Source organism: Podarcis tiliguerta (assembly GCF_965153285.1).
Source record: "Podarcis tiliguerta genome assembly, chromosome: 17".
NCBI classification, from domain to species: Eukaryota; Metazoa; Chordata; class Lepidosauria; order Squamata; family Lacertidae; genus Podarcis; species Podarcis tiliguerta.
Window position 1 is genome coordinate 32262977 of NC_139550.1, and position 19240 is coordinate 32282216.

The following is a 19240-nucleotide window of genomic DNA, read 5'->3' on the forward strand; positions in this document are numbered from 1 at the left end:
CTATAATAATAAGCTGAAAACTGTTTGACAACTATTACTATTCAACCACCATTTTATTCAAGCCATTAAGCTGCTGTGATGTCATGGAATGTTTACAACTTTCTAACTCTATTTGGTGTACTTGTTTAGAGAAAATGAGCCATCAATAAGAACCATTCCAAAGAGTAAAATATCTGCTTATCTGGTTTGGGAGAAAAACCTAAATATTGCAGGAGCTCTATGGCTGGGAGGAGTGGATCCAAAAATACAGAACATAAAGGGAAAAGGAATCTAACTACAAGCTGGCAAAACCAGCTACATGAAATCTCTGATACACTAATAACACCTTCATCAGTTTGCACAGTAGCTTCTCCTACTAGCATCAAAACATACCCCCAAACCGCCACCTTGTTCCGATGGCCTCAGACAGCTAGTGCCCATTTTCCTCCTCAAAACTGTATGTTACAAAAGGGAGTTTGGATCCTGCTGAGGCAAGTCCCAGAGGCCTTTTTAAGTGAGGAAAGTAAAAACAAATTCAGAACAAAAAGAAAGTGGTCTGAATATGTTGCGGTTTTCAGGAGTTGATCTTCTCCTACTTGAAGATGACTCCATTTGTCAGGCAGAAGTTCCCCTTTTTTGCCAATGAATATTTATTGTTTTTTAACAAATCAGTGCCAAATTACCTCAAATTTAATACAGTAATCCCCAGAAGTTGACTTTCCAATGTGTTCCAATGTGACCTGGAGTTTCTAATGGTACTTATACCTTCCAATGGTGGAAGTTATAGAATTTCTGGATTTGAAACATCAAGATGGCTGAGGAGTTCTGTAATCTTTTTCAGCCTCATGGTGCTGCAGACTAGCTTGGAGGTGTTCAGTTTATGCATGGATAGCAGAATCAATCAAGTCAAAAGATATCCTAGTTAAAGTTTTTAAATCCCATGATTTGAAACCCACTTTGCAGTTATTTAAAGCATTTGTCTTCAACTACTGGAGTGGGACCCAAAGGGGATCATAACAGCTTGTCCTAAAGTGAGTCACCATTGGCACCACAACAATCAGGGGGAGGGGGAGAAGAGGAGCTGGGTTGAGGTATCAGAGATGTCATAAAAATATATTTAATAATAATTCGTGCACAAAAAATAGAACTGTAATTCAGTGGCAGTTTTCAATCTGATTTTTGAACACATATCTTAAGAATTGTCACTTTCAACTCAGAAAAAATGGCCAAATTGGTATCACTGAAACAATGTGATATGGCATGGATTATATAGGGGTAGCCATCCTAGTTTAATGTAACAAAACGCAACAAAAAGTACAGTTGCATCCTTCAAGTTTTTATAGGATTTTGCTGTTCATGCAAAATGTATTTCAATATACAACTTTAATAAAAAAGCTGAACTTCAATTAATCCTGCCCTCACAAAGGTCTTACCTTCAGGCCAGGGCTTTGGGGGTCCACCAGGGGGCTGCCCGGGCATTCCTGGGGGAACTCCTGAGGGTCCAGGAGGGGGCATGTTAGGCCCTCCCATACCTGTGCATACATTGGACAGACACATACACACAGAGTAAGATTTTTCTTCCTCCACCGTTTGCATCACTCCTTAAATGGGAGAGGGAGAAGGAGGAGCTCGAGCAGAAGTGGGTTCCTCTGTGGCCAATCTCCCCAGAATAATGCACTTAAGCCTATACGTACCATGAGGTCTGTTGTAGTTCGGAGGTGTTGGTCCAGGTGCAGGCCCTGGTCCTTGCACTGGTCCTGTTCCAGATACAGAAGGTGGAGGTAGAGTTGGCATTTGCTGCTGCATTCCAGGCATTGGCCTTTTTCCCTGCACGGCCATGTGAAGATGGTCAGGTAAAGGCTGGCCTCTGGCAAGCATCTTGTAGGCCATTATCTGAGCCCTCAGTTGATGCAGCTGATTCTGGTTAAAAGGAGTTGGGCCACGATTCTGCTGCCCTAGCGCTTGGGGGTCAGTACCATCTAATGGGACTCCTCCAGGACCAGAGGGTATCTGGGGGCCAGAAGAAGGACCATTAGCTGGAACTGGACTCGATGCATGTTCAGAACCACCAAGGGGAGAAGGGTAACCTAGAGAGAAGAGTGCGCAGACAGAGGGAGAGAGAACAATCTGCTGTAATCAAGCTTTAAATACAATTATATTTTAAACATGCTTTTGCATTTTACAGATACTACGTTTATCTAATTTTAATTTTTAATTAGCCATTTAAAACGAGATATTTATTCAAAATAATTCTTACCCACACCTCACCGTAAGGTTCCACGGTGGGATACAACAATATAATATACAGCTGTTTTTATTTAAAAACGCACACCATAATAATGCCAAAATTTGCTAGGAATAAAGAGCACAAATGCTTCAAATGTATGCTGAAAGTCTACAGAGGTGGTTCTCAGTCAGATCAGTAACAGAAAGCAGTGCTGTTACTGCCTGCTACATCTGCCCAGTTGTAAAAGCAGCAACTTATCCAGTACCACCAAAATTGAAACTCTTTTTCTTGCTTAAAAACAATCTCAGATTCTGTAATTTATATCAAGAATACAGAGTTAATCTGCCATCTGATGCACATTAATCTTAAGAAAGCAATACCTTGAGAATGCTGATCCATTGGACTAGGAGGAGGTCCCATTCCTGTGTGCCCACCAGCCCTCATTCCCATGCCCTTCATTTGGCTGTAACGAGGATCCTCAGATATTCCCTTCTCATGCATGGAATCCATTGGCTGCAACAACAATATAAAAACAAATATCGAAAATCCATTTAAATAGCTATTTCACTGGAACGGTTTCTAAGCGTGCACGATATGAAACCAATGGGATGTGCAAACCAGCTTATTGAGAACTGCTACTAAACACATTTCACTGAGCATTAAAGTTCCGTTTCTAAACACCTGTCAGTTAAGGTGCTCTTGCAGTGTGTGTGACTTAGGTAATAAGTATGCCCACCAACACGGCTAAGTTTCTACCTTCTTTCAAAAATGTACAAGATGGCCTAATTTTAAAAGATGTATGGACATTTCACACAGCAAGATAGCAATGAAACACTATTCAGAACGGAAAAATTGCCTGAAACATTGGGGGTTAACACAATCTGGGAAAAGGCAAGTCTCAGTACCACGTAGAAACAGTCACCTGAAGCCCCAGGATGCGGTTAAAACCAGAGAACTAAAATATTAAATTTCTAAAGAATGGACCTGCGAGGGGAAGGCCTCTATTTCTTATGCTGAAACATAAGACTGAGAAGAGATGTGCTACATTTTACTGGGGAGGGGACGTTGAAAGAAGGAAGATTGCGACAAAGATCACTTGATTTTCCACACCAGGAGAGCACAGCAGTATATTATATATACCCAAAAGCAAAGCAATGTTGTGGTTTATTACCTTATGCATCTGATGCATGTTGTCCTGAGAATAACCTCCGGGCCCTTGTGGTGGTATAGGGTGTCCTGCTGATGGTGGCCCGGGGCTGGGGCCCATCATGCTATGTGCAGAACCTGGAGATGGTCCAGGGCTGGGGCCCAGCATAGCACCAGGAGAAGGTCCAGGCCCAGGAGAAGGCCCTGGACGAGGCGTTCCTCCCATTGGAGGATCAGGAGTAGACATTTTCAACGATGTTGTTCAAGATAGTATCCTAGGGCAAGATCATTCATTATTAGTGAGAAACAAAGCCCCCAAACCATTTGTGTTTCATTGTCAGAGGAAAAATACATGATAAGTGGTTCACAGCATGACATAGTTATGTGCTGCTCTGGAAACATCACCATTTGTGCTTAGGGGGGGGGAAAGAGAGAATAATCGGAGTACCTTTGGATAATGTAGTATGACTGGGACTTACTTCCACCCCACCCATGGATCAGGGCCTTTATGCTCACAGGAAATCTTTCAACCAGGTTAACGTGATGCAGATAAACAGGCATTATTTCCTGGTGTACGTGTATTTGCTTCCAAAGCCCCCCTTCCATTTCTCCCAGCATAGCCTGTTCAGAAGCCTCTGACCTGTCACTAGTTCATGGACAGTCCTTCCATGTTCTTCACAGAAGGAAGCTGTGTTATCGGCATTTCCCCATCCCCCCGGCTGAGTAAAGATGTGTGGCCTTCTCTCCTCGCCTTCCCCATAGTCTTTGTCAGTAGCGCTTTCAGCCAGCTGTACCTCTTACCCCATTCGCCTCCCTGCCACTCCCCAGTTGAATTGCAGCTCACCAGCTGACACCATTCCTAGGAGCTACTGGCTAAAGGCAAGCCCTGCCCACGCGGTGCCACAAGTCCTTTCTTCCAATTTCCCGAAGCCTGCACAGCAGCATCCTACTATTAAGGTTATTAATGTGCAAAACACCAGCTGGCTTTTGCTTCTTCTGTTTCCTAAAAAAGATACAATCTGATACCATTCAATTGATATTGTTACATCAGAACGAAGGATAACACCAGCTCCTGGCTAGAATCCACTTCCTTCTCTCATCACCCAGTACAGTGGTACCTCAGGTTAAGTACTTAATTCGTTACGGAGGTCCGTTCTTAACCTGAAACTGTTCTTAACCTGAAGCACCACTTTAGCTAATGGGGCCTCCTGCTGCGCCGCCAGAGCACGATTTCTGTTCTCATCCTGAAGCAAAGTTCTTAACCTGAAGCACTATTTCTTGGTTAGTAGTGTGTAACCTGAAGCATATGTAACCCGAGGTACCACTGTACTAGAAAGCAGGGCCAGTCACCTCAGGATAAGCCAACATTTCTCAGTTCCTCCTTTTTATCATTAAATCTACCGGACAGACACCAACAGAGGGTTACTACTGCTGTTGTGTCCCAAGCCCTCCAGGACTTTAGATGAGAGTTACGAAGTGTCTGTACAGACACAGGCAGCTGGAGTCTGCCTTAGGGATCCCATATTCTCCAGCAAGGCCTAGATAGAGCCCAGTCCAAAGATTGCCTGAACCCTTACATTACAGCTGAAATCATTATCACTGAGATCATCTGCAGAAGAGTTTCTGGTCGTTCCCCAAGTTGGTGAGGCTTGTTTGAAAACAATGAGAACCTGAGTCTTCAGTGTCATTGGCCCAGTCCAGTGGAGAATGTGGACAACAGAGATTCAGTGGAGGCCCTTTGTGCCAACTTTTAAATGCTTACTGAAAACTTTTCCATTCCACCAGGCCTAGGTACGTCCCCCACAATGGTCTGTTGGTGTTTGTTTTTAATTTCTTTTTGCTTTTCAGTAGTTGCTAATTTTCTATAACTTTACTGTCTTGCTTTAAGTTTTTTTTTATTGTTGTAAAGCCACTGTAATATATGTTTATGCTACAGCAGTAGGTACATATGTACATACATACATTCCCTGTGTTTGGATTTTGAACTGCCCAGACCTTGCCTCTCATGGTATCACGAGTTTGGACATCAGACGACTGTTGGGACTGTGATTCTGGTAGTATCCCTCTGCCTGTGTGTCACCTGAAGCAGAATATTTTCCACCTGATCTTCTTTACCACTTTCTCTCACACCCACAAATCTTATTTGTGCAAAATTTGACTTAAGGCTATGCCCAGAGGCATCGCTACTTAACAACATATCCCCATAGAAAACACTGCCTCTTTAAGACACATTTTGAGAGAAAGTGGTTAACTTCATTTAGAATTAACATAAAATGCTTTAATTTAAAACTGACACCTCGTTTTACACACGTACATACAAAACCCAATGAACCCGACCATGGGGACCCTAGTTTTCTCCACTATCTAAAAACTGTTAGCAACTTGAAGTTTTTGTTATTTTAACAACCTCTTTTCCATTCCTAACTACAGAAATGCTGATGAGTAACGCAAAATCTACCCAAAATAAAACCCTGAAATGTATTTTGTCGAAGTCTCTCATTTTTAAAAAACAACTGAAATATACATGTTTTTTTATCCTTTAAGTTCACCTACCTGTGAACTTCAGGTTGTTTGTTAACTCATAGCAGTTGTCCACCGTGGCAATGAGCAATTTCTTTGAATTGTCAGTATCTATTCCAATGCTGTTGAAAAAACCACAACTGAACTTACTTTTCTGTTTAAAAGATATACACCCTAGCTTTTCAAGGACGCCAGCTGCCTACCAAAAAATCAACACAGCGACCTGATATATAAATGTTATATATAGGTAAGTAAGCCTTTCTAGGATCATGCCAAACACTAAGAATTGCTGAATTCCAGTCTAGGCAAATCACACATTTAAATACTTGCACAAAAGAAAAGCAACCCCCAAACACACACGCACCATTTGATATATTTTGAAACAGGCACCCTAATAAATTTCATTAATTTATTTATTTAGTAAATGTTATTATTATTTCTTACATTACCCTGTGGTCTCTGATGAAGAGAGGTCTTAAATCGAAATAAATAATGCATATTAATGTGCCTGCACCTGAAAATAATAATTTAATATTATTGTGGGGGTTGCTGTTGCTGCGCCAGCAACTGAAAAGCATTTATTAAGGTAATCCCAAGTAAAATCCTACTTAAGGGAACCAATATCACCCATTAAATCCACTTATCCCTTCATTATCTTCACTACTCATTTAGGGAGACATACAAAAGACCACAGAGCCTAGGACTTGCTGATCAGAAGGTCGACGATTCGAATCCCTGCGACGGGGTGAGCTCCCATTGCTTGGTCCCTGCTCCTGCCAACCTAGCAGTTCGAAAGCACGTCAAAGTGCAAAGTAGATAAACAGGTACCGCTCTGGCGGGAAGGTAAACGGCATTTCCATGCACTGCTCTGGTTCACCAGAAGCGGCTTAGTCATGCTGGCCACATGACCCGGAAGCTGTATGCCGGCTCCCTCGGCCAATAAAGCAAGATGAGCGCCACTACCCCGGAGTCGGTCACGACTCGACCTAATGGTCAGGGGTCCCTTTACCTTTACCAAAGACCAAGTTAACACAAGGGATGTGGTAAGGGTATTTTTTATGCATGTGGCTCCCTGAAAACACATAAGATAAAATGGAATGCTTAAAATGCTGGAACAATGCTGGTTCTCATAAACAGCACTCATCTGATTGTGTGTGTAAGGGGTGGCTAACCTGTTGTACTCCAGATGTTGTTGGACTACAACTCCCATCATCCACAGTCAGCATAGACCAGGCATGGCCAAACTTGGCCCTCCAGATGTTTTGGGACTACAACTCCGTATGCCTGGCATAGACAATGGTGAGGGATAATGTTGCAGTTCAGCAGCATCTGAATGGTTAAAGGTTAGCCACCCTTCCTTTAAAATCTATTCGTAGGATTTTTTAAAAAATGTACATTGCATTAGTTGCCGGAGATGTTGATTAATTGGGTCAGGACATGTGTGGAGGCAGAATTTGTTTTCCTCCCACAGTGGTTCAGAAGAAAATTGTTACTCTGAAGCTAGGGTTTGCTAAGGAGAAAAGCTAGCCAGGGGTAGAAAAACAGCCTGTAAGGATGCCAAACTCTACAAGCATGAGGGAACCACAGGTGATGGAAAGTCTCAGCCCCAGTGACAAAATATCAAGGTAAACAGTTAAATAGACAGGTGAAAAGCATCTGAGAACAGTTTTCAAAATTTCTCAGGTGCGTTTTGCTACTAGTGTGGGTTCAATTGCAATTAAATGGAGATTTCTGGCTTAGTTCATAGTTAATACAATTTCCATTGTGTATGATTCTTCTTCTTGCATACTGGGACAAGTGAATTGCTGTAAGAGTCAAGCAGTGTAGTTGAGATCATAGAATTGTAGGGTTGAAAGGTACGAGAGTAATCTAGTCCAACCCCCTGGCAAATCGACATTCTGCTGTAGTGACCGTAACCTATGACTGGCACCTAGCTTATAAATCTGAGTTTCTAACTCTGCTTGAGAAGGAGGTACATACTACAATCTTCAAATATCTGAAGGTGTGTCATAAGGATGATGGCGCAAACTTGTTTTCTATTGCTCCAAAAGGTAGGAACCAATGGATTCAAATGACAGGAAAGGAGACTCCAACTAAACATTAGGGATAATTTTCTGATAAGTGGAACAGACTACCATTTTTAAACAGATGTTGGGTTGCCATCTGCCAGTGATTCCTTTGCTGTGATTCCTGCACAAGAAGGGTTGAGCTAAACTGAAGCTTGGGATCCTCTTCCAACTCTATGATTTAACTGATGTGAAGAGAGAATGATCCCTTAAACCGGTTAATGGATCTCAGACAGGCAACCATATTATGCACTCGCACTTCCCAGTCTCATGAATAAATCACTACTTCCATTGACCTTTATCGCTTTTAAAGGTAACACGGTCACTGATGCTAACACTAATAAGGAATTGCTTTTAACCAGGAGTTGAAGCTCATAAGCACTCCTAGTTGGTAGCTAACTATAATAAATTATGATGTTTGACTATGATAATCTTTACCTAAGCTTCAAGGGGAAGCAGTGGGGGAAATTTGCACAAAATTCTTTAGGCTGTTCCCTTTATTAAGTTGGGGGGGGAGAGAGACAAAAGGATGGTGGCAAAAAAGATGCAAAGGCAGCACTGCATTTATTGATGCGGGCAACTAAACCTTCATAAAGACAAGATTTTTCCATAGTTTAAAGGAAAACTTGCAGCTTTGACAAACATAAAGAAATATCATAATATCCTCACCTATAGTTCAAAAGAATACTTAAGAATTCAATGGGACTGCTAGTTATGTGTTTCTAGGATGACAGTCCTTAAACACTTAACACAGTAATAGAATGCTTTCTATGGTAAACATGCGACTTTATTTAAAAGATTCATGAGCCATTGTCACTGGAAGTTCAGATGGGTGAGAATTAGAACAGAACTTTCACAAATCTGTTAGCTTTTTGGAGCTCTCTTAGGCCCCCCCCCCAACTTTTTTACACAAGCTGTTAGGTTTATTTAAGCCCCAAGTCTGTGTTAAAAACTCAGATATGTAAAAGGTAAAGTTAAAGGGACCCCTGACAGTTAAGTCCAGTGGTGAATGAGGTTGTGGCGCTCATCTGGCTTTACTGGCCGTGGGAGCCGACTTTTGCCCACAGACAGTTTTTCTGGGTCATGTGAACCAGCATGACTAAGCTGCTTCTGGCGAAACCAGAGCACTGCACGGAAACGCCGTTTACCTTCCCACTGGAGCGGTACCTATTTATCTACTTGCACTTTGACGTGCTTTTGAACTGCCAGGTTGGCAGGAGCTGGAACCGAGCAACGGGAGCTTACCCCATTGCAGGGATTCGAACTGCCAACCTTCTGATCGGCAAGCCCTAGGCTCTGTGGTTTAGACCACAGCGCCACCCACGTCCCTCTCCACCTGCGATATATAAGCTAATCGCCAAATGGCTCCTTAAACCTAGGGTACAGTCACCACAATGGAATGTCTAGGTGTCCCTTTTCGTGGTGGAGTTTCTTCTTATTCATTTCATTTCTAGACCACTTTATATTTGAAAGAGGAAAAAAAACTCAAAACAGTTTACAACACACTAAAACAAGCCCATTGCCATAAAATGTGCTCCCCACTCCTCCACTGCACTATGCATAAATGTAATAAGAGTAATGCTTCTGTTACAGTTTTGAAAAGGAAGACATAAACATATTCACTTGTACCAAAGGAGGCTTAAATTCAAATATTTATTTATCAAATAATTTATATTCTGCCTCTCAGCCTTATATGAGCCCCCAAGGCAGCTCAAAATTGCAAGTTAAAACAGTAATACAGCATTAAAATATAAATAAATAAGAGAACTAAATGCCAGCATCAAATCGAATTAAGTTCTCAAAGTTTGCCAGCCGCATTTTGCGACTGGTGTGTGAATCCAATAACGACCACATGGAGATGCCTGGATGCCAGGGTGGCAACTGACATCTCCATCTGACTGGCTCCACTAGCTTTCTTAAGCAGGTAAGCAGGAGGGCTTATTCTTTGCATTTATATCCCACCCTTTTCTCCAGGTAGTATAGTACAGTGGTGCCTCACAAGACGAAAAGAATCCATTCCGCGGGTCTTTTCGTCTTGCGGTTTTTTCGTCTTGCGAAGCAAGCCCATTGACGGAGTAGCGCTATTAGCGCTATTGACATTTTAAGGGCTAAAAATGGCTTTTTAACGCTTGGGAGATTAGCGGTTTTGCTGCTAAAATGCTTTTAGCAGCTTAGCGATTCAAAATAAGGGGTTTTGGAGCGGAAAAAAAATTCAATTTTTTTCGTCATTTTTCGTCTTGCAAAGCAAGCCCATAGGGAAATTTGTCTTGCGAAGCGCCTCTGCAGACGGAAAACCCTTTCGTCTTGCGGGTTTTCCGTCTTGCGAGGCATTCGTCTTGCGGGTTTTCCGTCTTGCGAGGCATTCGTCTTGCGGGGCACCACTGTACATGGTTCATTGCCTCCTCAGTTAATCCCTCCAATGACCCTATGAGGTAGGTTTAGAGGCTGTAACTGGCCTAAGATCACTCAGCAAAGTTTCATGACTGAGTGGGGATTTGATCATAGTCCGACTCTCTAACCACTAAACCCCACTGGCTTGCTTGAGTACTTCTCTTATGGGTCAGCTATCTAAATTCAGTAGGCAAATAAATATGGGGAAAGCAAAATGTCACTTAGAGAAGGATCTGAAATATTTTCCTTGAAGCTTGAATTTGTTTTATTCTGGATTGTTTCATTTGATATTTTAATACGTTGTAAGCTGCTTTGATATTTCCCCCCCTTAAAACAAAGACTAAGAAACTCCACGGCAAAAAGGGTGCCTAGACATTTCATTGTGACAACTGTAAGTTTAAAGTGCCATCTGAAGATTAGCTTATATATCTGAGTTTCTAACACTGCTATCATTCTTCTAAATGTGCCAAGCAGTGTTCAAAATTAGTCAGACGCATTTTGCACCTGGTTTTCAACCACCTGCGACCAAGTGAAGATGCCTAGGCATCTCCACCATCAGGAGCTGCATCCCTGGGGATCATTGGATCTGGGCTGTTGTCACACACTTATACCCCACCCTGTAGAATTCTATCAGTTATATTTTATCTGCACAATTGGATTGGATTTCTGGAACCAAAATGCTTTTTGTGCAGCCTGAGCAGGAGCAATCATCACTAAGAAAAAGAGGTAGGAATAGGCCAATATGTGTGTGGACTATCCCTGGATCAAGTGACTTTTCTTCTTTACATTTTCAAAGTTCTTAACCTAGCTCAAGGTTGTCATCTGAACTAGCCAGATATTTAACTACAAATCAAGCACAGCCAGTCCATCATTTGAATAATTATAATAATAATTTCATTATTTATACCTCACCCATCTGGCTGGGTTTCCCCAGCCACTCTGGGCGGCTCCCAACAGAACACTAAAAACAGAATAAAACTTCAAATATTAAAAACGTCCCTAAACAGGGCTGCCTTGAGATGTCTTCTAAAAGTCATATAGTTGTTTATTTCCTTGACATCTGTTGGGAAGGCGTTCCACAGGGCAGGTGTCACTACCAAGAAGGCCCTATGCCTGGTTCTCTGTAACCTCAAATCTCACAGGGAGGGAACCGCCAGAAGGCCCTCAGAGCTGGACCTCAGTGTCTGGGTTGAATGATGGGGGTGAAGACGCTCCTTCAGGTATACTGGTCCGAGGCCGTTTAGGGCTTTAAAGGTCAGCACCAACATTTTGAATTGTGCTCGGAAACGTACTGGGAGCCAATGCAGGTCTTTCAGGACCAGTGTTACATGGTCTCGGCAGCCACTCCCAGTCACCAGTCTAGCTGCCGCATTCTGGATTAATTGTAGTTTCCCGGTCATCTTCAAAGGTAGCCCCACGTAGAGCACATTGTAATAGTCCAAGCGGCAGATAATCAGAGCATGCCTCACTCTGGTGAGACAGTCTGTAGACAGGCAGGGTCTCAGCCAGCGTACCAGATGGAGCTGGTAGACAGCTGCCCTGGACACAGAATTGACCTGCACCTCCATGGAGAGCCGTGAGACCAAAATGACTCCCAGGCTGCATACTTTAAAACTGTCTTGCCCCAAAATGGCAACTGTTCATTCTGTTTTGGTGACTGTAAACTTGGTTTAAGGAGCCATTAGGCACCTAGCTTATATATCTGAATTTCTAACACTGGAGCCACGTACATGTGACATCTGTTTTGCAGTTTATACAACGGCCTGCTTCACACCTAATGCTAAACCACAGTTTTAGGTTACAAGGATAGGGTGAACCAAGCCTAGGACTTGCTTACTAACCCCTCCTCCAGCATGACTGCAAGATTGGAAGCTTCCATGGTATAGAATTACATATGAATTGTAAACTGTAGTTAATGTCAACTACGGCTAGTAAAAACAAGCAGCTTGATAAATCATTGGCTTGTTTCATCTAAGCACAGTTAAGACTAACTGCAATATTTCTGGGTTTGGATGTCACAAGCTACAGTTAGTCCAAAATGGGAGCAAATGCTTTTAGTGCCTCTTCACAGCTGCACTGGAGAAGGGAAGCAAACACAAGGCTCGCTCCTCATAAAGCTAAACCAATGAATCAGTGCTATGGATGAATGCATTCAGTATTATTATGTATTATTTCTGAGCCCCAATTATCTCAGCCAGGCAAATATTTCAATTTTCTGCAGAATTCTGCCAAAAAAAGAGGAGTGAAAGAGTGGTTGGGCTGTTGACAAAGAAAATATTTCAAAAAGGTAATGGGTAACTGTGACCCTTGGGTAAAGTGGCAAGGAGATACACTGAAGGAGCAAAGGAAATGGTGTGGGTGGGTTGGTGAATGGCACAAGCAGTAAGAGAAATGCAATTTCCCCAACTAAAGCAGGGTGGGAAAGAGCAGTGAGCATGGGAAAGGGCACTGTCTGTGAGGAGAGTCCGGAGTAATGGGAAGAATGCTCATGGTTCAGAAGGGGAGCGCATCTGTGAAGAGAGAAGGATGTGGAGCTCAATTTCCTAGGTTCCTTGAGAAAATGCTGGATGTGTCAATGGCTGGCTCCAGAAGGTGGCCAGACTAAGCAAATGCTGTAGCTGAGTAAGGGGCCTGTCATACCTATCATGCTGTCATCAAAAGAAGAAAAGCACAAACTTCCCTTTTGCTCCACTGTGCAGTGGAAAATAGCCTAACTTACTGCACATAACAAGGACTTTGGCAGGGCAAAGAATGGCATTCTCATGACATGTTGGATGTCCAGAGAGCCCGAAAGCAGCATCAGTCTGTCATAATCGAAGTGCAAGACAGAGAAAGTGACAGATAGTCACACAAATTCACACACTGTATAAACATACTGAGTACTTTGCAATTTGCAATGGACTCTGGAATGGAGAACTTACTCTGAGCAGCACTTATAGGAATATTAAACCAGCATGAGGGAGGCTTATGCCATTTCTTTCTTTCTTTTTTAAATGAAGTTTTTCACAATAAAATAAGACAACAGCTTAAAAAGAAACAAGAAGAAAAAAGAACAGGAAAAGATACCTCTAAGAACCTCCACAGAGAGATTCCACTGCCTTGATGGCATTCCTATTTTATTCAAGGCTTCCAGAAAAACCAAAGGACAGAGGGGACTGGAGGAGAATAAACAAGGGGCAAGCAAGCTATAAAGGGAGAAGAATAAAAGAGGAGGAATATGCAAAGGAGTGAAGAGAACTAGGAGGGCAGGACAGAAAGAGCCTCCATCCCTAGCTGGCTATACGAGCCTGGAGATGGGTCACCCATTTATTTAATAAATTTATTTACCATTCTCTCTCTCGCTCTCTCTCACACACACAAAAGATTCAGGGCAGTTTACATAAAAAAATCAATAAAAATACTAAATATCTTGTCCAATACCTTCAAAAATTGTGGGAAAAACATGAGAAAATACTGCTATTGTACAAGAAACCACAAGGAATAATGAAGGAGTAGTAGCATTAGGGGTAGCTGGAGAAAAGGTCATGTTGGAGGGATGGATCTGTCAGCCCTTGGGAATAAGGAAGTGTATGAAGGAGGTAGCTAGAGGCTTGCTATAGTGCACAACAGGGTCGGGAAAGAGTCCTGTAAGGTCTCTACTTTGAGAAGCAAACCTAAAATTCTCATATTCTTCTTAGGCTTGTTATTTATAAGAGTACCTTATTTTTCGCCCTATAGGGCGCACTTTCCCCCCTCCAAAAATGAAGGGGAAATGTGTGTGCGTCCTATGGGGTGAATGCAGGCTTTCGTTGAAGCCTGAAGAGCGAGAGGGGTCGGTGCGCACCAATCCCTCTCACTCTCCAGGCTTCAGGAAGCTATCCTCAAGCCTTGGGAGCCTGTGGGAGTTCCCGCCGGACTCCCAAGGCTTGCGGACAGCAGCCTGCAGCCCGAAACCCATGGAGTGCAGTGGAGCGCGCCCCGGGCTTTGGGCAGATATCCGCAAGCCTGGGGAGCCCGGTGGGAGTTCCTGCCGGGCTCCCAAGGCTTGCGGAAAGCAGCCTTTCTGGGGGCTGAGGTCGGGGGAAGCTCGGGCTTCCCCCACCCCAGCCCCACGCCTGGGGGGGAAACAAATTTTTTTTCTTTATTCCCCCCCCCAAAAAAAAACCTAGGTGCGCCCTATGGTCCGGTGCGCCCTATAGGGCGAAAAATACGGTATATGCATGCAGGTCCTTTTAACAGTTACAGCATAAATGAAAGATGTTTCAAGCAATCCTGAATATGCACGTTTGTTTAAGGGCTGGCTCAGACCAAGGCACACTAATCCAACACAATTAACAGCAATCCCAGCAACCAGTCGATACTGGGCGATCCATTAGAAATTGGCTATTCTTCTACTCTGAATAAACAGTGATGCTACAGAGACCTGCTGATGGTAAGTGGAGGAGCAAGTGATTGGCCTTCTCAGTGGCTGCTCAGACTTTGGAACTCCCTCTCTAGAGAAGTTAGACTGGCTCCCTTCTTGCTGTACTTTTGCAAGCAGGTGAAGACTTTCTTGTTTCAACAAGCTTTCTGGAACTGACTGCTTTTAATGAAAGGGCTGGTGCTGTGATGCTTTTATTGTAATTATCTGTATGTTTTTAATAGCTCATATATCGAGAGAAAGCTTTATAGATATAGTTTAATTCTATTACTGTTTAATTGTTGTTTTTTTTAAATTATTAGGACAGCTGCAAATTCCTGCATTGCGGGTGGGTGGACTAGACAACCCTCAGGGTCCCTTCCAACTCTAAAATTCTATGGTTCTATTGTCCCCCCCTTATGTTATCTGTAAGCTGTAAACTTGAGTCCCTGTCAGGGAAAAAGGCAGGGTACAAATAAGTAACAACAACAAGAAGAGTAAGTACTGTCCCTGGAGATGTTGGCTTGAAGCAGGAGGCACTGGATTATAGAAGTGGAAGCAATAATGGCAAATGAAGGTGTTGGGCTGGTGGGTGCAGGAGGGTGAGTGGGGAATAATACTGGGCTGCTGGTGGCCAATATTAGGCCCATTAGAACTGGTTTTCGGTTGTGTATGGGTGGCTTTAATATAATATCGACATAATAGAATTGTTATTCTCATTTAGGCTGCTACATAGTACAATATAAATCATACCTATCAACTATTATCCTGAAATGTTAACGTAACACTTAAATGTTGCTAATACTGTACCGGTGGGCGAGAACTGACCGCCAATGCATTCACAATACATTATTTATTCCAAACCGGTTGCAAATCCATCCACATGCATTTCTCTTGGGGGGGGGCACGGATTTTTAACAGTTACCTATTACAGCTCTGGGGAAGTCGATGGGTTTAGGCGGGTCAAGAGCGGACAAAATGTAGGTGTGATAAGAAATGAATGAATGAATGAATGAATGGATTTAAAGACTTGGATGGCTGGAAACTGCCCCACATCCTCATCCTGGATGATTTTTTTTTTTTAAAGGACGTTAACTATATCTATGAAATAACACGCCAAAATCGATGCTGAGACTGGGGTGCGAAATGCTGGGAGGGGGTCCTTTGCGGTGGGTAGGGGAGACCATGAAGAAAGGAAGGATGCTGCGGGTGGGGGTGTGCGAGGAGGAGGCGGGGACGCGGGCGCACGCCTTTATCCGCTTACCCTCAATTCCGCCGACCCCCACCCCACCCCCACCCGCGCGGCAGGTGAGGCGAAATAACGGCGACCCCCTCCCCCACTCCGACCACACACGACGCTCCGAAGGTCATCTCCCCCCCCCGCGGCCCCCTCCTCACGACGCCCTCCCTCCTCGTTCACACGGCTGTACATTTCTTTCATCCATTCATCCATCCATCCATCCACGCGCGTGCGCGGTCAACCTTCCCTCAGCCCCCCACATCCCCCCCGACCCGACCCCACCCCTTACCGTGCCGGCCCCCGCCAGCCGGGCGGCCCGGTATCTCTAAGAGCGGGCGAGGTGGGGTGTGTGGAGGCGAACAAAGGAGGAGCTGGAGCCGCCGCTGCCGCCGCGCGTGTGAGAGAAAGATGCTCTCGCTCCCCTCCCCCACCGCCCCTCTGCCGCGCGTCCCCGACTGAGGGAGCGCTAACCAAGAAGGCGCTCGGCCGCGCTCGCTCACCCAACAGGCAGAACAGGTTTCTCGCCCGCGTGCGTGCGTGCGCGCGCCCATTGGGACACGCGCGTGCTCCCTCTCGGCAGAACCGGCCTTCTCTTTTCTTCCAAACCAATGGGAAGAGAGCTCTCTCCCCCAGGCAAAGCCAATCAGGGGAAGAGGAAAAAAAAGTACCCCTTCAGTCGCCGGCTGGCCAATAGGGAGACGTCGCATTGTTGTGTTCCCGCCTCCTCCCCCTCCGCCGGTTGAATAAGCACTAGAGAGCGTCGGCGCAGCAGAGCGGGGGTGGGTGGGAGGGATACAGGGGACAGCTTCGGCATCGTATCACAGCCGAGCATCTTTCGGAAGGCGGGCTTTCTGACTCTGGGGGGAAAAGCCCCGCCCCTTCATGCCAGCTTCAGCCAATGTAAGCGGCGGAAGGAGAAGGTTTCGCGCTCCTTTGTCAGAGGGAGGGGAGAGGCAAGGCAAAGCGACGGGCGCGCGCTTCTCCAGGGCAAAGTCGCGCGCGGGGCTCTCTCTTCCCTTCCCCCAACACGCGCACAGAAGCCGGCGTCGGCTGATGGTGCGCGTGCGCAATAGTGCCGCCACTGCGGCTGAGATTGTTTGAGGCGCGGGGGGGGGGGAGAGTATGTTTTCCCACGTTCTCCTTTAGTTCCTTTACACATGTCACATTATTTTCAAGCGCACGTAAACCCTGTGAGAAGCAACAGGGCAAGCTTCACACACACACAAAAACACACACGAGAAGGGGTGGGGGAGGCGCTTTTAAATATTTAGTTTTTTTGTTTAGCAGTATTTGTACCCCGCCTTTTAGCCTACAAAAAAGAGGCCCCTTAAGAGCAGCCCGCAAAAAAGCAGTTTCATTTCATCATTCCATTAAAATTGATGTGCCGCTTGATTGCAATTTTTTTTATTAAAAAAACACCAAATTAAAATCTACACTTCAAAATGTAACAAAATAGTTAAAATACTAAAAAAACAACAACCCTACAACATTTATTAAGCACATGTTTAGGCTTGCCCAAACAAGAACGGTTTTATTATTAATTAATTAATTAATTAATTATTATTTATTGCTGCCACATACACAACACCATTACTGGCCCCAAAAACATCAAACATATCATTTCAGGACTATTTAATTGCTCATCTTCTAACATTGTGTGTGCCATCAAATGCCAAAGGTGCCCTTCAGCTCTCTATATTGGACAAACAGGACAAACCCTACACCAAAGGATAAATGGACATAAATTTGACATCAGGAATCACAAGACAGAGAAACCAGTAGGAGAACACTTCAGTCTCCCAGGACATTCTATACAAGATCTCAAAGTAGCTGTCTTATTACAAAATAATTTCAGAAATAGACTGGAAAGAGTAGTTGCTGAATCAGAAGGTCGGCGGTTCAAATCCCTGTGACAAGGTGAGCTCCCGTTGCTCTGTCCCAGCTCCTGCCAACCTAGCATTTTGAAAGCATGAAGTGCAAGTAGATAAATAGGTAAGGTAAATAGGCGGGAAAGTAAACGGTGTTTCCATGAGCTGCTCTGGTTCGCCAGAAGCGGCTTAGTCATGTTGGCCACATCACCTGGAAGCTGTACACCGGCTCCCTCAGCCAAGAAAGCGAGATGAGTGCTGCAACCCCAGAATCGTCTGCGACTGGACCTAACAGTCAGGGGTCCCTTTACCTTTACATTTTACCTTACCAAACTTAAAACCATGGAGAGACCTTATCTCATTATACATGATCAAGCTATTTTTAGCCATCTCACCCCTTGCTTCTTCCTGTAAGACCAATTGCAGTCGTTAACAGTCCTCAACAGGTTTACCACACCTATCAGCCAATCACCCATTCCCAACACCCTCCCCACCACCTCACTATTTATAAGGGTCTGGGGACTTCTGTTTCAGTGTATCTGAAGAAGTGTGCATGCACACAAAAGCTCATACCAATAACAAACTTAGTTGGTGTCTAAGGTGCTACTGGAATGATTTTTTTTATTTTGCATTTCTATACCGCTTCATATTTTTAAGAAAAATAGCAGGTGCCAGAAAAGCATACTGTTGTGAACCGCCCTCCGTGAAGAGTGGTATACAAATTTAATAAATAGTGGTAATATTGTTAAGGTATTACCTGCTTGATATCAATAGGCAGAGAGTTCCCCTTTTTTTCCCCTCCCATCTCTATTTTATCCTCACAGCAACAACCCAGTGAGGTGAGCTAAGCTGAAATGAGATAACAACTGGCCCCAAGGTCACCCAGTAGACTTCATGGTTGAGTGGGAACTCGGACCTTGTCCTCCTGGGCGCTAGTCCAATAGTTGTTAAAGCTACTATAGGTAGAACACCATTTCTGGTGCTGACTTTTAAAGGCCTAAAAGGCCTCGGCCCAGTATACCTGAAGGAGCCTCTCCACCCCCATCGTTCAGCCCAGACCCTGAGGTCCAGCTCCAAGGGCCTTCTGGCGGTTCCCTCACTGCGAGAAGTGAGATTACAGGGAACCAGGCAGAGGGCCTTCTCGGTGGTGGCACCCTCCTGTGGAATGCCTTCCCATCAGATGTCAAGGAAATAAACAACTATCTGACTTTTAGAAGACATCTGAAGGCAACCCTGTATCGGGTTTTTTAATGTCTAATGTTTTACAATTTTTTAAGGTGCTGTAAACCGCCAGAGTGGCTGGGGAAACCCAGCCAGATGGGCAGTGTATGAATAATAAAATTATTATTAATTATTATTATTAGAAGCAGGGCTGGCAACAGTGCCCAGGCCAGGAGGACAGGGCAGCTATGTATAATAAAATCG

The 19240-nt window shown here is 44.2% G+C and overlaps 1 protein-coding gene across 13 annotated transcripts in view; it reads right to left on the reverse strand.

The window, feature by feature from the left end:
- SMARCA4 (SWI/SNF related BAF chromatin remodeling complex subunit ATPase 4) overlaps window positions 1-16543 on the reverse strand; it is a 62446-nt gene extending 45903 nt beyond the window's left edge. For 11 of the 13 annotated variants that reach the window (XM_083419302.1, XM_083419313.1, XM_083419312.1 and 8 more), the window contains exons 1-6: window positions 16237-16533; window positions 5906-5994; window positions 3378-3627; window positions 2587-2719; window positions 1674-2066; window positions 1413-1511 (exon numbers count right to left, since the gene is read on the reverse strand). In XM_083419302.1, coding sequence (XP_083275428.1) covers window positions 1413-1511; window positions 1674-2066; window positions 2587-2719; window positions 3378-3599 — 847 coding nt within the window. In that variant the 5' untranslated portion in view covers window positions 3600-3627; window positions 5906-5994; window positions 16237-16533. Of the gene's footprint in view, window positions 1-1412; window positions 1512-1673; window positions 2067-2586; window positions 2720-3377; window positions 3628-4196; window positions 4431-5905; window positions 5995-16236 lie in introns of those variants that run through there. The other 2 variants (XM_083419306.1, XM_083419307.1) reach the window with 2 other exon arrangements.
- Between the last annotated feature and the right edge of the window lie 2697 nt (window positions 16544-19240).